The sequence below is a fragment of the Haliotis rufescens genome, unplaced genomic scaffold (genome assembly GCF_023055435.1).
Source record: "Haliotis rufescens isolate VD_foot unplaced genomic scaffold, xgHalRufe1.0.p SCAF_1, whole genome shotgun sequence".
In the NCBI taxonomy this organism is placed as follows: domain Eukaryota; kingdom Metazoa; phylum Mollusca; class Gastropoda; order Lepetellida; family Haliotidae; genus Haliotis; species Haliotis rufescens.
This window is the reverse complement of record NW_025963779.1, coordinates 90426038-90444537: the sequence shown is the minus strand read 5'-3', so window position 1 is coordinate 90444537 and position 18500 is coordinate 90426038. Positions and strand designations below refer to the sequence as shown.

At 45.2% G+C, this 18500-nt stretch overlaps 1 protein-coding gene across 1 annotated transcript; it reads left to right on the top strand.

Annotated features, from left to right (window-relative positions):
- Positions 1-1678: 1678 nt before the first annotated feature.
- On the top strand, positions 1679-13411 carry LOC124114416 (bifunctional peptidase and arginyl-hydroxylase JMJD5-like). The gene is made up of 7 exons (XM_048403406.1): positions 1679-2590; positions 4184-4344; positions 9330-9499; positions 10682-10842; positions 10937-11089; positions 11648-11738; positions 12696-13411. Exons 1-7 carry the CDS (start codon positions 2298-2300, stop codon positions 12888-12890), a joined length of 1224 nt encoding a protein of 407 aa, XP_048259363.1. The 5' UTR covers positions 1679-2297; the 3' UTR covers positions 12891-13411.
- Positions 13412-18500: the final 5089 nt, after the last annotated feature.

Here is an 18500-nt window from a genome sequence, read left to right as displayed (position 1 = left end):
TATGCTTCACTGAATATTTGAACGGGCAATTTAGAATACTATAGCTACACTGTAGAGGTCTCAATAATTCTCTTATACTTTGTCTTCAAGGTGAACATTTTACATCAGATCATGAGTAAATAATCAAACAGCAAAGGAGATATTGGGAATATTGCATCAGTAAATATAACAGTAATGGGGATATTGAGAATATTGCATCAGTAAATATAACAGTAAGGGGTATATTGAGAATATTGCATCAGTAACTATACAAGTAATGTGGATATTGAGAATAATACATCAGTTAATATGACAGTAATGGGGATATTGAGAATATTGCATCAGTAAATATAACAGTAAGGGGTATATTGAGAATACTACATCAGTAACTATACAAGTAATGTGGATATTGAGAATAATACATCAGTTAATATGACAGTAATGGGGATATTGAGAATATTGCATCAGTAAATATAACAGTTGTGGGGATATTGAGAATATTGCATCAGCACATATAACAGTTGTGGGGATATTGAGAATATTACATAAGCAAATATAACAGTAATGGGGATATTGAGAATATTACATAAGTAAATATAACAGTAATGGGGATATTGGTATATTGCATCAGTAAATATAACAGTAATGCACAAGGTTGTTTTGGAAAAAACAATTTTCATAAAAATAATCAGATATTATGAAATAACAAGATTCATAACATGTTCAAATTATAGTTTGGTGCTAATGCTCCTGTGACAAGAGATGCTCGTAATATGAGAATATGTAATTTTGTTTTGTATCACAATTATTTAGACGGTGTTTTATGTACACTTTAATATATTTTGTTTTGTTTGTTCTTTAACGCCACACTCAGCAATATTCCAGCTTTATGACGGCGGTCTGTAAATAAGCGAGTCTGGACCAGTGAGTGATGTCATGAGCGTTGATCCACGCAATTGGGATACGATGCCATGCATCAACCAAGTCAGCGAGCCTGACCACCCGATCCCGTTTGTCGCGACTTATGACAAGCATAGTCCTTTTTCAGCAAGCAGGAGTTGCTGAAGATCTATTCTAACCCGGATCTTCACGGGTAAATATATCTTGTACTACTGTTATTTTGGGAAATTAAAACATTGAGAAAACAAACAAACAAACATGCAGAAAACTTTCTGTTCCCTTGAAATTTCAATTTAGATTCAAAACACACACAATCACAAAATGTTTACGAGAACAACAATATTGTTTTCATAATCTCGACAAACAGATGCGGTGTACGTGCGTTTGTGAAGATCCTACCAGGAACTGGCGTCGATGTGTCAGCCTGACACAGGTATTGGACAATCCCAGCCCAGCTAGGTGTCGTCTCTCCCCCACCCAGGCAACATGTGTCTGACAACGTGTGTGAACGTAACCCCGGGGGCGACAACAGCTAATACATCTCCGTCACTAATAGTACACACGTGGCGACCCTGCCTCCCGCCCACTTGACTCAGGTTCACGTGACGATGTTCATTTCAATTGATATGTTTATTGTTGCTGATGTATTTTCCAAACTTCACTGCATGGTTAGCGTAGGACGAAATGTGTATCTGTGTGTATGTGTGTGTGTGTGTGTGTGTGTGTGCGCGCGCGTGCGTGCGTGTGCGTGTGTGTGTGTGTGCGTGCGTGTGTGCGTGTGTCTGTGTGTGTGTGCGTGTGTGTGTATGTGAATATGTATATGTAATTATGACATCATAAATATAATGCATTAGTAGTAGATAATTAACCTTTACTTGCATTGTGATATCAATAATTCATTTTGTTAAAAATGAATTATTGATATCATTAAGTAGGGATTAAACAGTAAAACGTCGCCTAATAGACCTGTATTTATATTGTTAGTGTTGTTCTCTTATCCATCAGACATGCGGCTAAAATAGTAGCTCGGGTATACGTGGGCAGACAGCAACATCACTTACAGTGAACTTGGCGAAACCATCATTAGCGACACCTGCGGCTGATGCGTCAGAAACGTCATCACGGAGTATCACACCTTGTTCAGCGCCATCTGGCGGCACATCCGCCTCACATGGGGAAGGTCGTGCAAAGATCGGCGTCATAAAACCATTGTGTATTATCTAAAATGCATTTATTGTCTTGGGTGACTAAAACGTTGTGATTTACTGAGTGGGATGATTGTGGCCAGCGTTTGCTAGCAGTTGACAGGGGTTGTTAAACAGATACCCCGCTTTTATACAAATACAGTATTGAATCTCGACAAAAGTGGGATATAGATTTAGACACGATCAGCAACTGCAGCGCCTATTTCATCAACAATGGTGTATGTGTCGGCATCGACGTTGACGGTGTCCTGTGTTGTAACAACGATTGTGTATGCGACATTGATGACGTTCTGTGCAACTGAAGGTGTCCAATTCCAAGGTCACTTGAAACCCCTGGGGAGTTATCCCCCTTTGCACGACATCCCAGTAATGGAGGGTATACCCACGCCGCAGTATTTCTACGAGTGGTTTGTGAGACCAGGTCAACCTGTGTTATTGAGGTCGGCGTTAAACAACCCTAGTTTCAAGTACCCGGCATACAAACTCTGGAACGATGACTATCTCAGGTAAGAGTGAGTGAGTGAGTTAGTTAAACGACACTTTAAAAAATAGCCTATTAAAATTTATGCGGGAACATCAATGTCACAGTTAAGATTGATAGTATCCTGAAACCTTTAATCGGACTTTTTAAAACAAAGCCATGTAACTCTTTAACTGAATTTAAACCCCCTGTTTTTTTTATAAAGACCCCTATAGTGCGTTATATTATACTCTATACTCGCCGCTTCTCATGTTTCTTTCACAAACTTGTTTTCGAGGTTTCAATAACCTTATACCCACTGAACTGTTATCTGGATCTTTACAAACCTCCAACTAAGTAACTGTCATCCCTGAATTAATTTTCAATTTAATTTTATTAGTTCTCATTCCTTGGAGTCAAACCCCCAAATCCTAGTCTCCCAAACCCTAGGAAGGAATCCAACTCGAGTTTATAATGATTTGGCAAGTCTAGATTGCCTCAGCTATCAGATAAAGGATTGTTCTGGGCTCCATTTGGATTTTATTCTTTTAATTTTGTATATTGTTGAAAAAGATAACTTTATTTCTAATTGTCAGTCTAGGTCTTTCCTATCGTTACAATTACTGAAGAAATAGTTTTAACATGTTCAAAGTCTGTTATTAAATATGTTTGCATGTTTTGCTCTTGTAAATTGATCACAAAACGTGCAGTCGCATCTGAATGATTTAAAAAAATATACTTATTGTCTTCAATAGTTGTCAAAGAGTTCTACACCCGTGAAGATTCGGGTAAGAGTTGGTCCTCAACAACGCATACTTGTCGTAAGATGCGACTAACAGGTTCGGGTGGTCTGACTCGCTGACTTGGTTGATGCATGTCATCGTACCTCATGACATCAATCACTGGATTGTCTGGTCCAGACTCGATTACTTTCCCTGACCGCCGTCATACAGGTGGAATATTACTAATGCAACGTTAAACAACAAACAAAAAACAACAACAAAGAAATCTCCGCACTCAGCATTGTCATGTGTTGCACGTGCGAAAGTGACTAGCGCCAGTGGATTGTGGGACAAACCACGAAAGTATTGGTTCTGCTCGATATTTGACATATTTTATGATTAAACCTGACATACGTGATCGTTATTGTCTGCATCTAGGCAAGATAGACACTCCTTCTTGGTGTTGGCTGGGGTTGTTACACCCTCAGGTTGGAGGCATCCATGCTACCCGCAGGTGTTGCAAGCCAAACCAAAACCGAACTCTCTTCGCCTTTACACAGCGATTGTAAGAGTGCTTCTCGCAGTCACACGACATTATCGAGCAGTGATGACTGGCACCACGTTGCACCTGGTTCAAACACAAACACTTCGCTGGCTACGACCAGAGTGGGCTGATCAAGGTGTTTGTGCTCTAATTACGAGTATGTGAGCCAGACCACCCGATCCCGCTGGTCGCCTCTTACGACAAGCATTGGTTGCTGAAGACCTTTTCTAACCCGGATCTTCACAGGTGAGATCTCACGTGTGCATTTATGCAAGTGTCGTGTGAAGAGTTTACAAGTCTACATCTACATTACAATATAAAATAAATCATTTCTGACTTGCACTTGCCTATATACTCGCGCCTTCCTCTACAGTCGGAGGTTTGGTGACCTTGTCGTCACATTCGAGCACCACAAGAAGGAGACGCGGAAGGAGTCAGACGGTGCCATGGGGTCCTTCCGCTCGTTCCTGAACAAGTACAACACGTCCGACGTGTACCTTGTGATGAACGTGGCGCAGATCAGCGGCATGGCGGGTAGGTACCAATACGGGGAGACACGGTCACTGGATGTTCGGGTGGGTACTAGAACTCGCAGATGGTATGGGGACGTCCATTTGATGTATGGATGGGTACTTGAACTCGCAGATGATAAGTGAAGGTCATTGGATGTATTGATGGCTACTTGAACTCGCAGATGATAAGGGGACGGTCATGGGATGAACGGATGGGTACTGCTACTTGCAGAGGGTAAGAGAATGGTCGTATCTTCTACGGGTGGGTACTGCTACTTGCAGAGGGTAAGAGAATGGTCGTATCTTCTACGGGTGGGTACTAGAACTCGCAGATGGTAAGGGGGTATCCATTTGATGTATGGATGGATATTAGAACTCCCAGATGATGAGGGTACGTCCATTTGATGTACGAATGGGTACCAGAACTCCCAGATGGTAAGGGGGCGTCCATCTGATGTATGGATGGATATTAGAACTCCCAGATGGTAAGGGGGCGTCCATTTGATGTACGAGTGGGTACGAGAACTCCCTGATGGTAAGGGGGCGTAGGAGTTGGTACTTTTGATTGATTGAGTATGGTTTTTATGCCGCTTTTAGTAATATTCCAGCTATATGACGGCGGGGACACCAGAAATGGGTTTCACACGTTGTACCCATGTGGGGGAATCGAACCGGCCCTTCGACGTGACGAGCGAACGGTTTAACCACTTGGGTAGGGGAGACCGGGGAGAAATGTAACACTTGCAACTTAAATTAATGCAAATCAACACCAGAACACACTCCCGTCATGTTAGTTTATGCTAAATGAAACATTCATCGTAGTGGCTTTAAAATTCAATATCATTTGAGGTTCCATGTCCCGTCTTAACATAATTATTTCCGATGAAAGGCGATGCTAGCAAGTTGTACAATCGTACCCAACCAAGGGTGGATGGATCAAATGTAACAAACAACGGTCAAATGTAACAAACGGTTTAATATTGAAAATACACTTAGATAGAAGTATGAAACGAATTACTTTGTTTGAAGTGGAAACAAATGTACATTCATCTTTCACCATCATCTGATTGACAGTTTTGACAAGTGAAGAATCCTTGTTTTGATGTACACTCTGTACATGAGCCCAATACTTGCATGAAGAACATTGTACCCATTCTTCACCTGGACGACTAGTTGAAAACCTGTCGCAACAAACCAAGCAAATGTTCATTTCAGAATCAGAATCACTTTAAGAATCGCAGTTAATGAGCTTCTTCCTTTGTTTATACGCCAGACGTTTTAGTTTTGGTTTCTTCTTTTCTTTTTCCTTTAGTTTCTCTTCTATCAGGCGTGTCAGTAAGGATTTGGGATTTCCTTCTTTTTCGTCCTATCTGGGACAGGAATATTGGAAGCAGTTGAAAGCCCAGGGATAGGGTCACCAGGAACAGCTGAAGTCCAAGGAATATTGGAAACAGTTGAATGCCCAGGGACAGGGTCGTCGGAAACAGCTGAAATCCAAGGAACATTGAAAGCAGCTGAACGCCCAGGGACAGGGTCGTCAGGAACAGCTGAAGTCCAAGGAATATTGGAGGCAGTTGAATGCCCAGGGACAGGGTCTTCAGGAACGGCTGAAGTCCAAGGAATATAAGAAGCAGTTGAATGTCCAGGGACAGGGTCGTCAGGAACAGCTGAAGTCCAAGGAATATTGGAAGCAGTTGAATGCCCAGGGACAGGGTCGTCAGGAACGGCTGAAGTCCAAGGAATATTGGAAGCAGTTGAATGCCCAGGGACAGGGTCGTCAGGAACGGCTGAAGTCCAAGGAATATTGGAAACAGCTGAATTCCCATGGTCAGGATCATCGGAAACAGCTAAAGTCCAAGGAATATTGGAAGCAATTGGCCCTATTGCAAGGCACAATCCCAGTACATCGAAATCCAGACATAATACTGTTTGGTGTAGCCGCCAAGGGCAATGCTTCACGGACAATCTCAGGAATGTTGTAAATGGTCATTATTTGACCAGGGGGCACGGGTGGCCCAGTCGTCTAGGGCGCCGCGATTCGTCCCTTGGGCACCCGAGGAACCTATGATTGTGGGTTCGAATCCCGGTTCGCCCCGATTATGTTTCTAGCTTTGTCAGCACCATATCCGTGCTCGTGGGTTTCACCGAAGTGGTAAACGTCTGAGACCTGCATCACTTCGGGCTTTCCTCCCACACTTAGCTGACACGCCGCGATATAACTGGAATACTGTTAAAAGCGGCGTTAAGACCAACTCACTCACTCATTGTTTGACCAGGACTATTTAGCATCCAGGAATCGCAACATCTGCTTGTAGCCTTTTTAAACGGACCAAAGACGGCCCTGTCAAGCGGCTGCAGTTTATGGGACGTATGCGGAGGGAGTGAAAGAAGTACAATGCCCATTTCTTTGCTGAGATCGAATGGAACGGTGAGAATCATTGCTGTCCAGTATGAGAAGAACTGGGTTGTCTTTACTTGGTTTAGAAGTCGTCTTCTTTCATCCACCCCGAACCACTGGCAGTTCCCATACATCCAGGCGGTCCATCTCGTATAAAGTGTTGTTCGAAGTTTTTTCTCGGGAAGATTAGCATGGGAGATATGCTGTTCCCACTTGCATTTATTGCTACTGCGCATGTGACCAAAGTTCCTCTCTCTTGTAATGTCAGAGCTTCTTTCCTTTCTCGACAACATGATGATTCGGACGCTGTACGGTTGTAATACCAGGTTCGCTCATGTTGTAGATGTTTTGTGGAGGAAAGTGGTAGTTCCAGCATCAGAGCAAGGTTGCCAAAGAATTCACCGACAGTTTCTTTGTTGAACGGAGTAGCTCGTGCTAGACTAATGGCTTGAGTTTTTTTTATTGCTCGTGTGTTTTTACGCTTCATAAATGCTGCGAACCAGTCACTGCCCGCCAGTTTGGTTCATTCCAAACGTCTGGATATTTTACCCCATGCGCTACTGCACATTCAATTTCGGCTAATTTCCGAACATCTTTTGGGTTTAATCCGTAATATATATATGGGTTTAATCCGTTATATATATATATATCTATATCTATATTTGCTTCGCGCTTCGGGTGTTTGACTAGTTCCATTTCGTTTCCGTTTGAAAATACCTTGTTGTGAGGTTTATATCCCATTTCTGGAGGAGGTTGATCTGGTTTACTCAGTTTAATTTTGTTGCAATAGCGCGCCAGAGTAACGTGACATAGATCGAAGTCACTAGCTGCGCTCTTGACTGCCTGCCCATAAGGAAACAGCATTCGAAGCTTCAAATAACTTATCGAAGTTTTTGCCCCGTTCCGTTTTTCTTCTCCTCTCACGAACCATGTCGCTCACGCTCACTAGTAATTCCTGAGATCTTCCACACTAGACTCCACTAAGTGTTATTCCTGGCAAACATGGACGTCGTCACAGGTTGCAGGTGGTTCAATCTTTTTCAAGTAAAGCAGAGCACATTGAAGCACAGATTGAGGTTCCTCTAGATTCTCATACGACGAGATAATGTCCTTCAAAATGTGGGCAGACATCACTCCAAAATCGGATTTATTAGTCACCAGCTTCATTAAAAGGAAAACAATTTCTCAATGCAAGTCATCATCTGGTTCTGACAGAAAAAAAGTTTCGTTAGACACAGACAAAGATAACTTGTTTCCAATCTTCGTGAACTCCTGGTTTGCAATCCAGTTTCCCTTTTGAACAGCCGCGTCAGAACCGGTCCACCACTGACATTCCAACCCAGGCCATCAACAAGCACACAGCAAAATATATGCATAGACGTAAGCATTAAGTACATATAAATGACGAGGGCAATTGTAACATCTAGTAAAACTGCATTGGGCGTATTGTTACAATTGTCCCGAATGAAGACGTCCATGTTTCACCTCGTGTCACAGATCTACTGCATAGGGCAGTTACACAATTTCTACTTCAAAATATGGTGCAATGTGAAACGTTTCTATTTTAATGGTTTAATATCAGAACTATCCACATACGTCCGGTGAAAAAAACATTATGATCTTTTTTGAATTTTTTACTTGCCTGCATAAAATTAAAATTTTTGTTCACTGCTCTTTTCCTTGTTGCGACTGCGCCATCATGGCCTGATGTCCTTGGCGGGAAGGCTAAGGGAAGTAACTCTACATTACCCAACACTTGCGTTAGCTGTTCTTCTGAGAGTAATGGCCCTTGTTACAAATGCCCCGTGTTACATTTGTCCCCGGGCCCACCGCCCCGAGTGAGTACTAGAACTCACAGATTGTAAGAGGACGTGCATTTGATATTATATGAATGGGTACTAGGACTCACAGGTGGTAAGAGGACGTCGATTTGATATATGAATGGGTACTAGAACTCATAGATGGTAAGAGAACGGACACTGGATGAACGGATGAGTACTACTACTTAATGGTGTTCAGCGAACGGCCGTATCTTCTACGGGTGGTGGTAGGAACGGTCCTGTGTTGTCCGGTTGGGTTCTAGTACTTGCAGATGGAGAAGAGAACGGTCATTTAACTTGTTACACCCTAGTCATGTTTGATTATGCCCCCATTATAGAGTTGTAGACTTGATGTTAGGCTGTGGTGCTATAGTTGTAATATTGCTCATTAATACTAGTAACTATCTTGATATGGCAGTGATGTTGCCGAAGACAGTCTGTCGTTATTCTAGCTGTAGTACTGCTTTGCAATTCTGATGCAAAAACGCAACAGCTGGTACCAGTAAGACTTGTTAGAAGAGTGAGTGAGTGAGTGAGTGAGTGAGTATGGAGTTACGCCGTTTTCAGGCGCAAAATTGGGGGACACTAGACATGTGGGGAATCAAACCCGGGCCTTCGGCGTTACAAACGATTCCTTAACGTTGACACTCTTTCTGTCCAAGTGTCATCTCCAGGACAGCGTCCCCAGACCGTGAAAGAATGGACGTATGGGACTGTTCACACTACTTCACCAATGAAAGCGTTACTAATTTTCTTAAAATAATCATTTCGTGCTTTTCTTTCGTTCAGAGGACATATTCCTGCCGCCATTTGTGACGTGTGGAGGAACGCAGGAACTGATGACGTTATACCACCTTTGGTTCAGCAGTGGCGGGACGAAGTCCGTGCTCCATTCGGACTCCATGGACAACATCAACTGCCTCATGGACGGCACCAAAGATTTTATTTTCATTGACAAAGTGAGTGAGTGAGTTTAACGTCGTTATGTACATTATATTAGTTATATCACTTGGCAGCGCAAGGCGGGAGGAAAGTCTGATTTTGGTTTTGTTTGTTGTTTAACGCCGCACCCAGCAATATTCCAGCTATATGACGGCGGTCTGTAAATAATCAAGTGCATCGAACTATGCAGTTGGGATACGATGACATGCACCAACCAAGTGCAACGAGCCTGACCACCAGATCCCGTTAGTCGCGTCTTGCGCCCAGCATGGGTTGTTGAAGACCTATTCTATCCCGGATCTTCACATTGGGAGGAAGGTGTTTTCACTTTGGTGAAACTTTCGAGCACGGGTATGGTGTACGGCGATCATCGTTCAATAGAAGTGTTTCTTTTCGCTCTACGGGACGTCCCGTTAGAAACGTCAACCAATTTCCGCTGTTTGAGTAACTTCAACATTTCCGATTTGCTATAAATATACTGAAATTTACTGTCAGTATCTCGTGTCTCCGTCATGTGCATTGATGACTGCTGTGCAACGTCGATACATGGAATGGAAGAGGCGGTCGATGAAGGCCATAGGCCCTTAAGCCCACACTCTGAGGAACGCCTGACGCAGTTCAGCTGCAGTTGTCGACCTTGATCGGACGTCATTCAGCTATCTTTGAATCTCGTCCCACAGGTGCTCAGTGGGATTTAAATCGGGACTGAGGGCGGGCCACTGCATGGTTCTGATGCCATTCTGCTGGAGGAAGTCTCTTGTTGCTCTCGCAGTGTTGACACGGGCGTTATCGTGCTGAAACTCGTTGTTGCGGCGACGTGCCAAATGAGGTATGGCGTGTGGTCTCAAGATTTGATCGATGTACCAAGTTGCTGTGACACCAATGGCTCTCCCTGGACCGATGTTCTGGAAGACCAAAGGCCGACCCTCTGTGCAAGACCAATTCCACGCCACACCATGATGTTCGGACCACCCAACGAGTCTATCTCAACAACACAAGCATCCGAATAACGTTCCCCACGGCGTCGCCCGACTCTCTCTCTGCCTCTGCTGTTGAGATACAGTGACGCAACTCGACCCAGCGAATTGCGGCGGTTAGACGACTGGATAACCCGTTCACCCTTATTTCTTAACAACAGAGGTTTCATATTTCTGATTCAGACAATTGGATTTATCACACATTGTTTTACTTTTTGACAGAGATATATGCCCCAAATAGAAGCTTCCGGGTTCAACGCTGAACGAGGCTTTAGCACAGTGGACGTGGACCGAGTCGACCTTGACAAGTTTCCTGAGTTCAAATCCATTCCCTGGCTCAAGGCTCAGATGACAAAAGGAGATTGTCTCTTTATACCGGCCAAGTAAGTTGGGGCTCCCTCATAGCTGAATCCTTATAGCCGCTGCACGTATCTTGTAATGATGAAGTCACCGACACTCACTCCCTCTGTGTTTCAGCTGGTATCACCAGGTTTACTCACACCAAGGCCGGAATCTGGCTTCTAACGTGTGGTTCCAACACCCTCTGTGGTTCAACACCACCGACTGTGAGAGGACCACCCAACTCCCCCTTAGTGAGGCGCCCCCCATAACCCCACAGAACTTCCTCAGGTGCGGTCAGGTCCAGGAGCATAAGAACCACGTAAAGAGTTTGTGTCTGTGTTTGTGACTGTGTCTGTGTGTCTGTCTTTGTCTTAGTTTGTGTCTGTGTGTATCTGTCTGTGTCTTAGTCTGTGTTTGAGTCTGAGTCTGTGTCTATGTCTGTGTCTGTGTCTGAGTCTGTGTCTAACTCCGTGTATATGCCTGTGTCTGTCTGAGTCTATGTCTGTGCCTGAGTCTGTGTCTGTGTCTGTGTGTGTGTGTCTCTGTCTGTGTCTGAGTGTGTCTAAGTCTGAGTCTGAGTCTGTTTCTGACTGTGTCTGACTGTGTCTGTCTGTCTGTGTCCATGTCTGGGTCTGAGTGTGTGTATGTGTCTGAGTCCGTGTCTTTGTCTGTCTGACTGTGTGTATGTGTCTGAGTCTGTGTCTTTGTCTGTCTGACTTTGTGTGAGTGTGAATCTGTGTCTATGTCTATGTCTCTGTCTAAATGTGTCTGTGTCTGTATTTGTGTCTGTCTGTGTCTGAGTCTGTGTCTGCACACAGTGTTAGTTTTCTATATTTCCCTTTTCAGACTTAACCTGTTTTCGGAACTGGAAGGGAAGGACCGAATCTACCAGGACAATCTGCACTACATGGCGAAAGACGTACAGTATGCCAAGCAGGTGCGTGTCCACCTTCCCTCTTCTACCAATGTATGTTCTATACTTTCTAGCATAGTAGTGGGCGTCTTCATGGCAAGTATTCTGCGGGTATCAGTTTTCTTGTGGAACCTGAAACGGGTAAATGGCCCAACATTATATTATATGTTAGGAACAGAAACGCGGCGTTTGTTTGGCATACTATATATATTATATAAACTGACGTTTGAGCGACATTAAAGCTAAAACATGTTGAACATGTGAAAACATATTTTATGAGTGAGGCGTTTAAGCATCATGTTTTAGTATTAAGAAGATACACAAGGTCAAACTGAGACCATTCACATTGTCATTGTTAATATACGTGTAACAACAGACTCGTAGGTCACTGCAAAGTCTCAAATCTCCGGTTTAACATTGAGTATGTCCACCTCGTGAATCAATGCAGGCCATAACACGTCCCCGCAACGACGACGTCAAACACATGATGACGTTAACGGAAATCCCTCGCCATGTCTCGATGATGCCAAATTTATCGGATTGGGTTATGGCACAGATAGCACTATCCATATGTAATAGGAGGTTACCTATTATACCTACAATGTAAGGATTACTGTGTCCACGGGACCGGCTCTGTGGTCTTGTGGATAGAGTGTCTGTCCGGAGAGCTGAACAAAATACTGGACTTTGTACTCGAAGATGGTACATGTTGGTACCTGTCGGCATTAAGGGGCTAAAACAATGATGGTCGGCGTGTAGTCAGTGTACTTGTCTGAGTTGGGTATCAATGTAAAACTGCGGCATGGCATCTAAACAGCGTTAATCTGGACTAGTACAAGCACGCACGCACGCTCGCTCGCACGCACGCACGCACGCACGCACGCACGCACGCACGCACGCACGCACGCACTAAAATTTTAATAATAATTTTGAACTCTACGTTAAACCCCATTTCGCCTCACCTGACCTAATGTGTTACAGGTGTACGACTACTTCAACACTGACGGCGACGACCATGTCACCTGGGAGGAACTGTACCAGGCCGACGTGGACGACTTCACCACCAGGTTTAAGGACATGTTAAGGGACAACGCCGAGACGATCATGAGCGGCTACCCCTACGACCTCATCGACGGAGAGAACCAGGATCAAAGCCAGGCCAAGGAAGAACTTTGACACCTGTACATTTACAACAATGAACATGTACTCCTTGACTTAAGTTGTCTTACAGATGGTAACTTTGAAAAGCCTGGTATTATAACGGGTTTCATACCAGTGAATAGCTGTTTCCTAAAGGTATATATATTGACATGATCAGGTTGTTAAATTCACAGTCCTTGCGATAACAGCTTTTGCTGTTTCTACATGTCTTCACATATTTGTTAAAAAAACCATGTATGTTGATTACTATTGATTTTGATTATTTATATGAGGCATCACAATCTACCCAGCAAATGTTGACAGCCAAAGACAAGATATTGACCTTGACCTCAGGAAGAAATGGTTACCACACTATATAATATATGTTACATTTAAATATGTGTGTGTGGAATCCTGCAGGGAGTTTGGCAATATCATATTTTGTCATTTCTTAATGTAAGGGCTGGCTACCATGGCTATGTTTTAAATAATTTTCCACTGTCATGTTTCTAGAGTTTGAATAAATTATTTGGAGAAATAAACTCATGGAAGTATCATTACTTTGCATTTAAGGATGTTTATTTATAGATTGACTGGATGGACTAAACAGTCACGGATTCGTAAAATCCAAGGCAACTAAATCTAAAATATCTTTATTAACAAAAGGTTTATTCTACAACATACAGACAAATGGTGTTGTGACACACACAGATGTGTTAATCGCCTGCTGCTGGACGCTGACACTTAGCACGACGTCTGTCTCCCTGCCGCGCCCCATCCGTAGTCGGGGGCACTGCCTAAGGCGCCGCGATTCGCTGTGCAGAGTTGCGTCCCTTGGGCACGCCAGAAACCTATGATTGTGGGTTCGAATCCCGGTTCGCAGGTTTAATACAGGCTTTTATGTCACATTTACACGAAGCTTTTCAGCATCAGCCAAAGGCAGGAACACGAGACCACGTCTTACCGGTAGTAGATCACAAAGTATACTCTGTAACTAGAAATTGTGGGCGACGACAAAGACGACACAATGTGCCCTGTTAACAGAAGTAGTAGACGACAACTCAGTGTAGCCTCTTACCGGAAGTAGTAGGCGACACATTGTTCTCTGTTAACGGAAGTAGTAGATGGCAACTCTGTGTGCCCTGTTAACGGAAGCAGTAGATGGCATCTCAGTGTGCACTGTTAACGGAAGCAGTAGATGGCATCTCAGTGTGACCTGCTAACGGAAATAGTAGATGGCAACTCTGTGTGCCCTGTTAACGGAAGCAGTAGATGGCATCTCAGTGTGCCCTGCTAACGGAAATAGTAGATGGCAAATCTGTGTGCCCTGTTTACGGAAGCAGTAGATGGCAACTCTGTGTGCCCTGTTAACGGAAGTAGTAGATGGCAACTCTGTGTGCCCTGTTAACGGAAGTAGTAGATGGCAACTCTGTGTGCCCTGTTAACGGAAGTAGTAGATGGCAACTCTGTGTGCCCTGTTAACGGAAGTAGTAGATGGCAACTCTGTGTGCCCTGTTTACGGAAGCAGTAGATGGCAACTCTGTGTGCTCTGTTAACGGAAGTAGTAGATGGCAGCTCTGTGTGCCCTGTAAACGGAAGTAGTAGATGGCAACTCTGTGTGCCCTGTTAACGGAAGTAGTAGATGGCAACTCTGTGTGCCCTGTTAACGGAAGTAGTAGATGGCAACTCTGTGTGCCCTATTATCGGAAGTAGTATTCCATCCGGTGTTCTATCTTACCAGTGTGCACTGTTAACGGAAGTAGAAGACGACAAGGACGACACAGTGTTCCCTCTTACCGGAAGTAGTAGACGACGACAACATAGGGTACCCTTTTACCGGAAGTAGTAGACGACAATACAACGTACAGTGTTTCATCTTACTAATGTTATCTTACCGGATGTCGAAGGCAACGATACAGTGTACCCACAACGAGAACACAGGGTAACCTTTTACCGGAAGTAGTAGACAACGACAACACAGGGTAACCTTTTACCGGACGTAGTAGACAACGACAACACAGGTTCCCCTCTTACCGAAAGTCGTAGACGACACAGTGTTCCCTCTTACCGGAAGTCGTAGACGACACAGTGTTCCCTCTTACCGGAAGTCGTAGACGACACAGTTTTCCCTCTTACCGGAAGTCGTAGACGACGCAGTGTTCCCTCTTACCGGAAGCCGTAGACGACACAGTTTTCCCTCTTACCGGAAGTCGTATACGACACAGTTTTCCCTCTTACCGGAAGTCGTAGACGGCACAGTGTTCCCTCTTACGAGAAGTCGTAGACGACACAGTTTTCCCTCTTACCGAAAGTCATAGACGGCACAGTGTTCCCTCTTACCGGAAGTCGTAGACGACACAGTTTTCCCTCTTACCGAAAGTCATAGACGACACAGTTTTCCCTCTTACCGGAAGTCATAGACGACACATAGTTCCCTCTTAACGAAAGTAGTAGACGACGACAACACAGGGTACACTCTAACCGGAAGTAGTAGACAACGACACAGTGTGCCCTGTTCACGGAAGTAGTTGAGTGTTCACTCTTATCGGACATAGTAGACGACGACACTGTGTACGCTCTTTCCAGAAGTAGTAGACGACGACACAGCGTACAGTGTACTCTCTTACCGGAAGAAGTACACAACCTACCTCTTACCGGAAATAGTAGACGACGGCAGCCAGGACTCCTACACCGACGAGCGCCCCTATGATGGTGGGCAGCCATCTTGTGGGGAAAGAGATAGGATCTCTGACAACAGGACCTCCTGAAAACAGTGTTGAACGTATGCAATACATACGGGGAGATTAATGGGAGATTGCGGGAGGTAAAAATCATTCTTGAAAATGGATACAAACCAGCTGACCAAACCATCTCGAGATTACACACAATCAGTATTATCTTTGATGTTATATTCCCACAGTGGAATGGTCGTGAATATGGGATCTTTATGCTCGGCACTCTTCCACCTTTAGAAATGGTGTATCCGGGGCGACCAGGGTAAGAATGAGGAACTCCATCCCACCCATTCGCTTGTACCTGTGTTAGTGGGTGTCAGGACTTCAGTCTGGTTACAGCTATGTTGTCTGCAGATGTCCAGACAGTCGTCCACGTGGTCCCGGGGCTGGGTGGAGCAGGCGGCCATACACATCTTGTCCCCCTCCCAGAGAGGAGCCACACCTGGGCAGACATGAACACAGATTGAACACACACACATGCACACACATGACAATGCGCCCCCTCACACAGAGATGCCACACCTGGGCAGACATGAACACAGATTGAACACATACGCATGCACACACATGACAATGCGCCCCTTCACACAGAGATGCCACACCTGGGCAGACATGAACACAGATTGAACACATACGCATGCACACACATGACAATGCGCCCCCTCACACAGAGATGCCACACCTGGGCAGACATGAACACAGATTGAACACACACACATGCACACACATGACAATGCGCCCCCTCACACAGAGATGCCACACCTGGGCAGACATGAACACAGATTGAACACACACACACACACATGACAATGCGCCCCCTCACACAGAGATGCCACACCTGGGCAGACATGAACACAGATTGAACACATACGCATGCAAACACATGACAATGCGCCCCTTCACACAGAGATGCCACACCTGGGCAGACATGAACACGGATTGAACACACACACATGCACACACATGACAATGCGCCCCCTCACACAGAGATGCCACACCTGGGCAGACATGAACACAGATTGAACACACACACATGCACACACATGACAATGCGCCCCCTCACACAGAGATGCCACACCTGGGCAGACATGAACACAGATTGAACACACACACACACACATGACAATGCGCCCCCTCACACAGAGATGCCACACCTGGGCAGACATGAACACAGATTGAACACATACGCATGCACACACATGACAATGCGCCCCCTCACACAGAGATGCCACACCTGGGCAGACATGAACACAGATTGAACACACACACATGCACACACATGACAATGCACCCCCTCACACAGAGATGCCACACCTGGGCAGACATGAACACAGATTGAACACACACACACACACATGACAATGCGCCACCTCACACAGAGATGCCACACCTGGGCAGACATGAACACAGATTGAACACATACGCATGCACACACATGACAATGCGCCCCTTCACACAGAGATGCCACACCTGGGCAGACATGAACACGGATTGAACACACACACACACATGCACACACATGACAATGCGCCCCCTCACACAGAGATGCCACACCTGGGCAGACATGAACACAGATTGAACACACACACATGCACACACATGACAATGCGCCCCCTCACACAGAGATGCCACACCTGGGCAGACATGAACACAGATTGAACACACACACACACACATGACAATGCGCCCCCTCACACAGAGATGCCACACCTGGGCAGACATGAACACAGATTGAACACATACGCATGCACACACACATGACAATGCGCCCCCTCACACAGAGATGCCACACCTGGGCAGACATGAACACAGATTGAACACACACACATGCACACACATGACAATGCGCCCCCTCACACAGATGCCACACCTGGGCAGACATGAACACAGATTTAACACACACACACACACATGACAATGCGCCCCCTCACACAGAGATGCCACACCTGGGCAGACATGAACACAGATTTAACACACACACACACACACACACACACACACACACACACACACACACACACACACACACACACACACACACACACACACACACACACACACACACACACACACACACACACACACACACACACACACACACACACACACACACAATATCAGACAATATCTTTAAACCAACACACTGAACTACACAGCAATCAGCCAGTAGTCCTGGTCTGATTCAGTGCAGATCAGGCTAAGTAATGCCTGCACCTTAGACTACAAACAAATACAATGCTACACGTGCAACCTACCTGGGCGTACCTGCACCCCTCCATACAGTTATGTACACTGCTACACCTCACCTGTGATTCCCTGCATCCTTAGTCTTCCCACGCAGGTCGAGAGCCATTACCCCCGTGGCCTCCAGACACACCTTTTCCTGAATTACTTGGTGAATCTGTCCTCTGCCTCAACACCAGCCCCAGCCATGGTGATGTTTGTCCACTACGTCAGTACTTGGTTCCAGGGTTTCAGTTACGACCTTCGTGACCTTTGTGTTAGACGGCCGTCACCCTGTCTAACGAACGACGCCCTGTCGACAGGAGCAGGTATCTCTGCAGCCCGTGAAGATCCGGGTTAGAATAGGTCTTCAGCAACCCATTCTTGCCGTAAGAGGCAACTATGCTTGTCGTAAGACGGGATCGGGCTTGCTGACTTGGTTGATGCATATCATTGTATCCCAATTGCGTAGATCGGTGTTCATGATGTCAATCCCTGGACTGTCTGGTCCAGACTCGATTATTTACAGCCCGCCGTCATATTGGTGGAATATTGCTGAGTGCTGATATAAACAAAAGGTATCTCTCTAGGCGGCCATCTCTTTGAAACGTGTAACTATCTTATATGTTATCATGATCCACGTGACCTGTCGGAAATGGTGAAGAAACCGCTCCAGCGGTAACTGCCC

Coding starts and splice junctions, on each gene's coding strand:
- LOC124114416 (XM_048403406.1), top strand. CDS start 2,298: ATGGTGTATGTGTCGGCATCGACGTTGACGGTGTCCTGTGTTGTAACA. Junction 2,591..4,183: donor TGGAACGATGACTATCTCAG/GTAAGAGTGAGT, acceptor CTTCCTCTACAG/TCGGAGGTTTGGTGACCTTG. Junction 10,843..10,936: donor TGTCTCTTTATACCGGCCAA/GTAAGTTGGGGC, acceptor TCTGTGTTTCAG/CTGGTATCACCAGGTTTACT.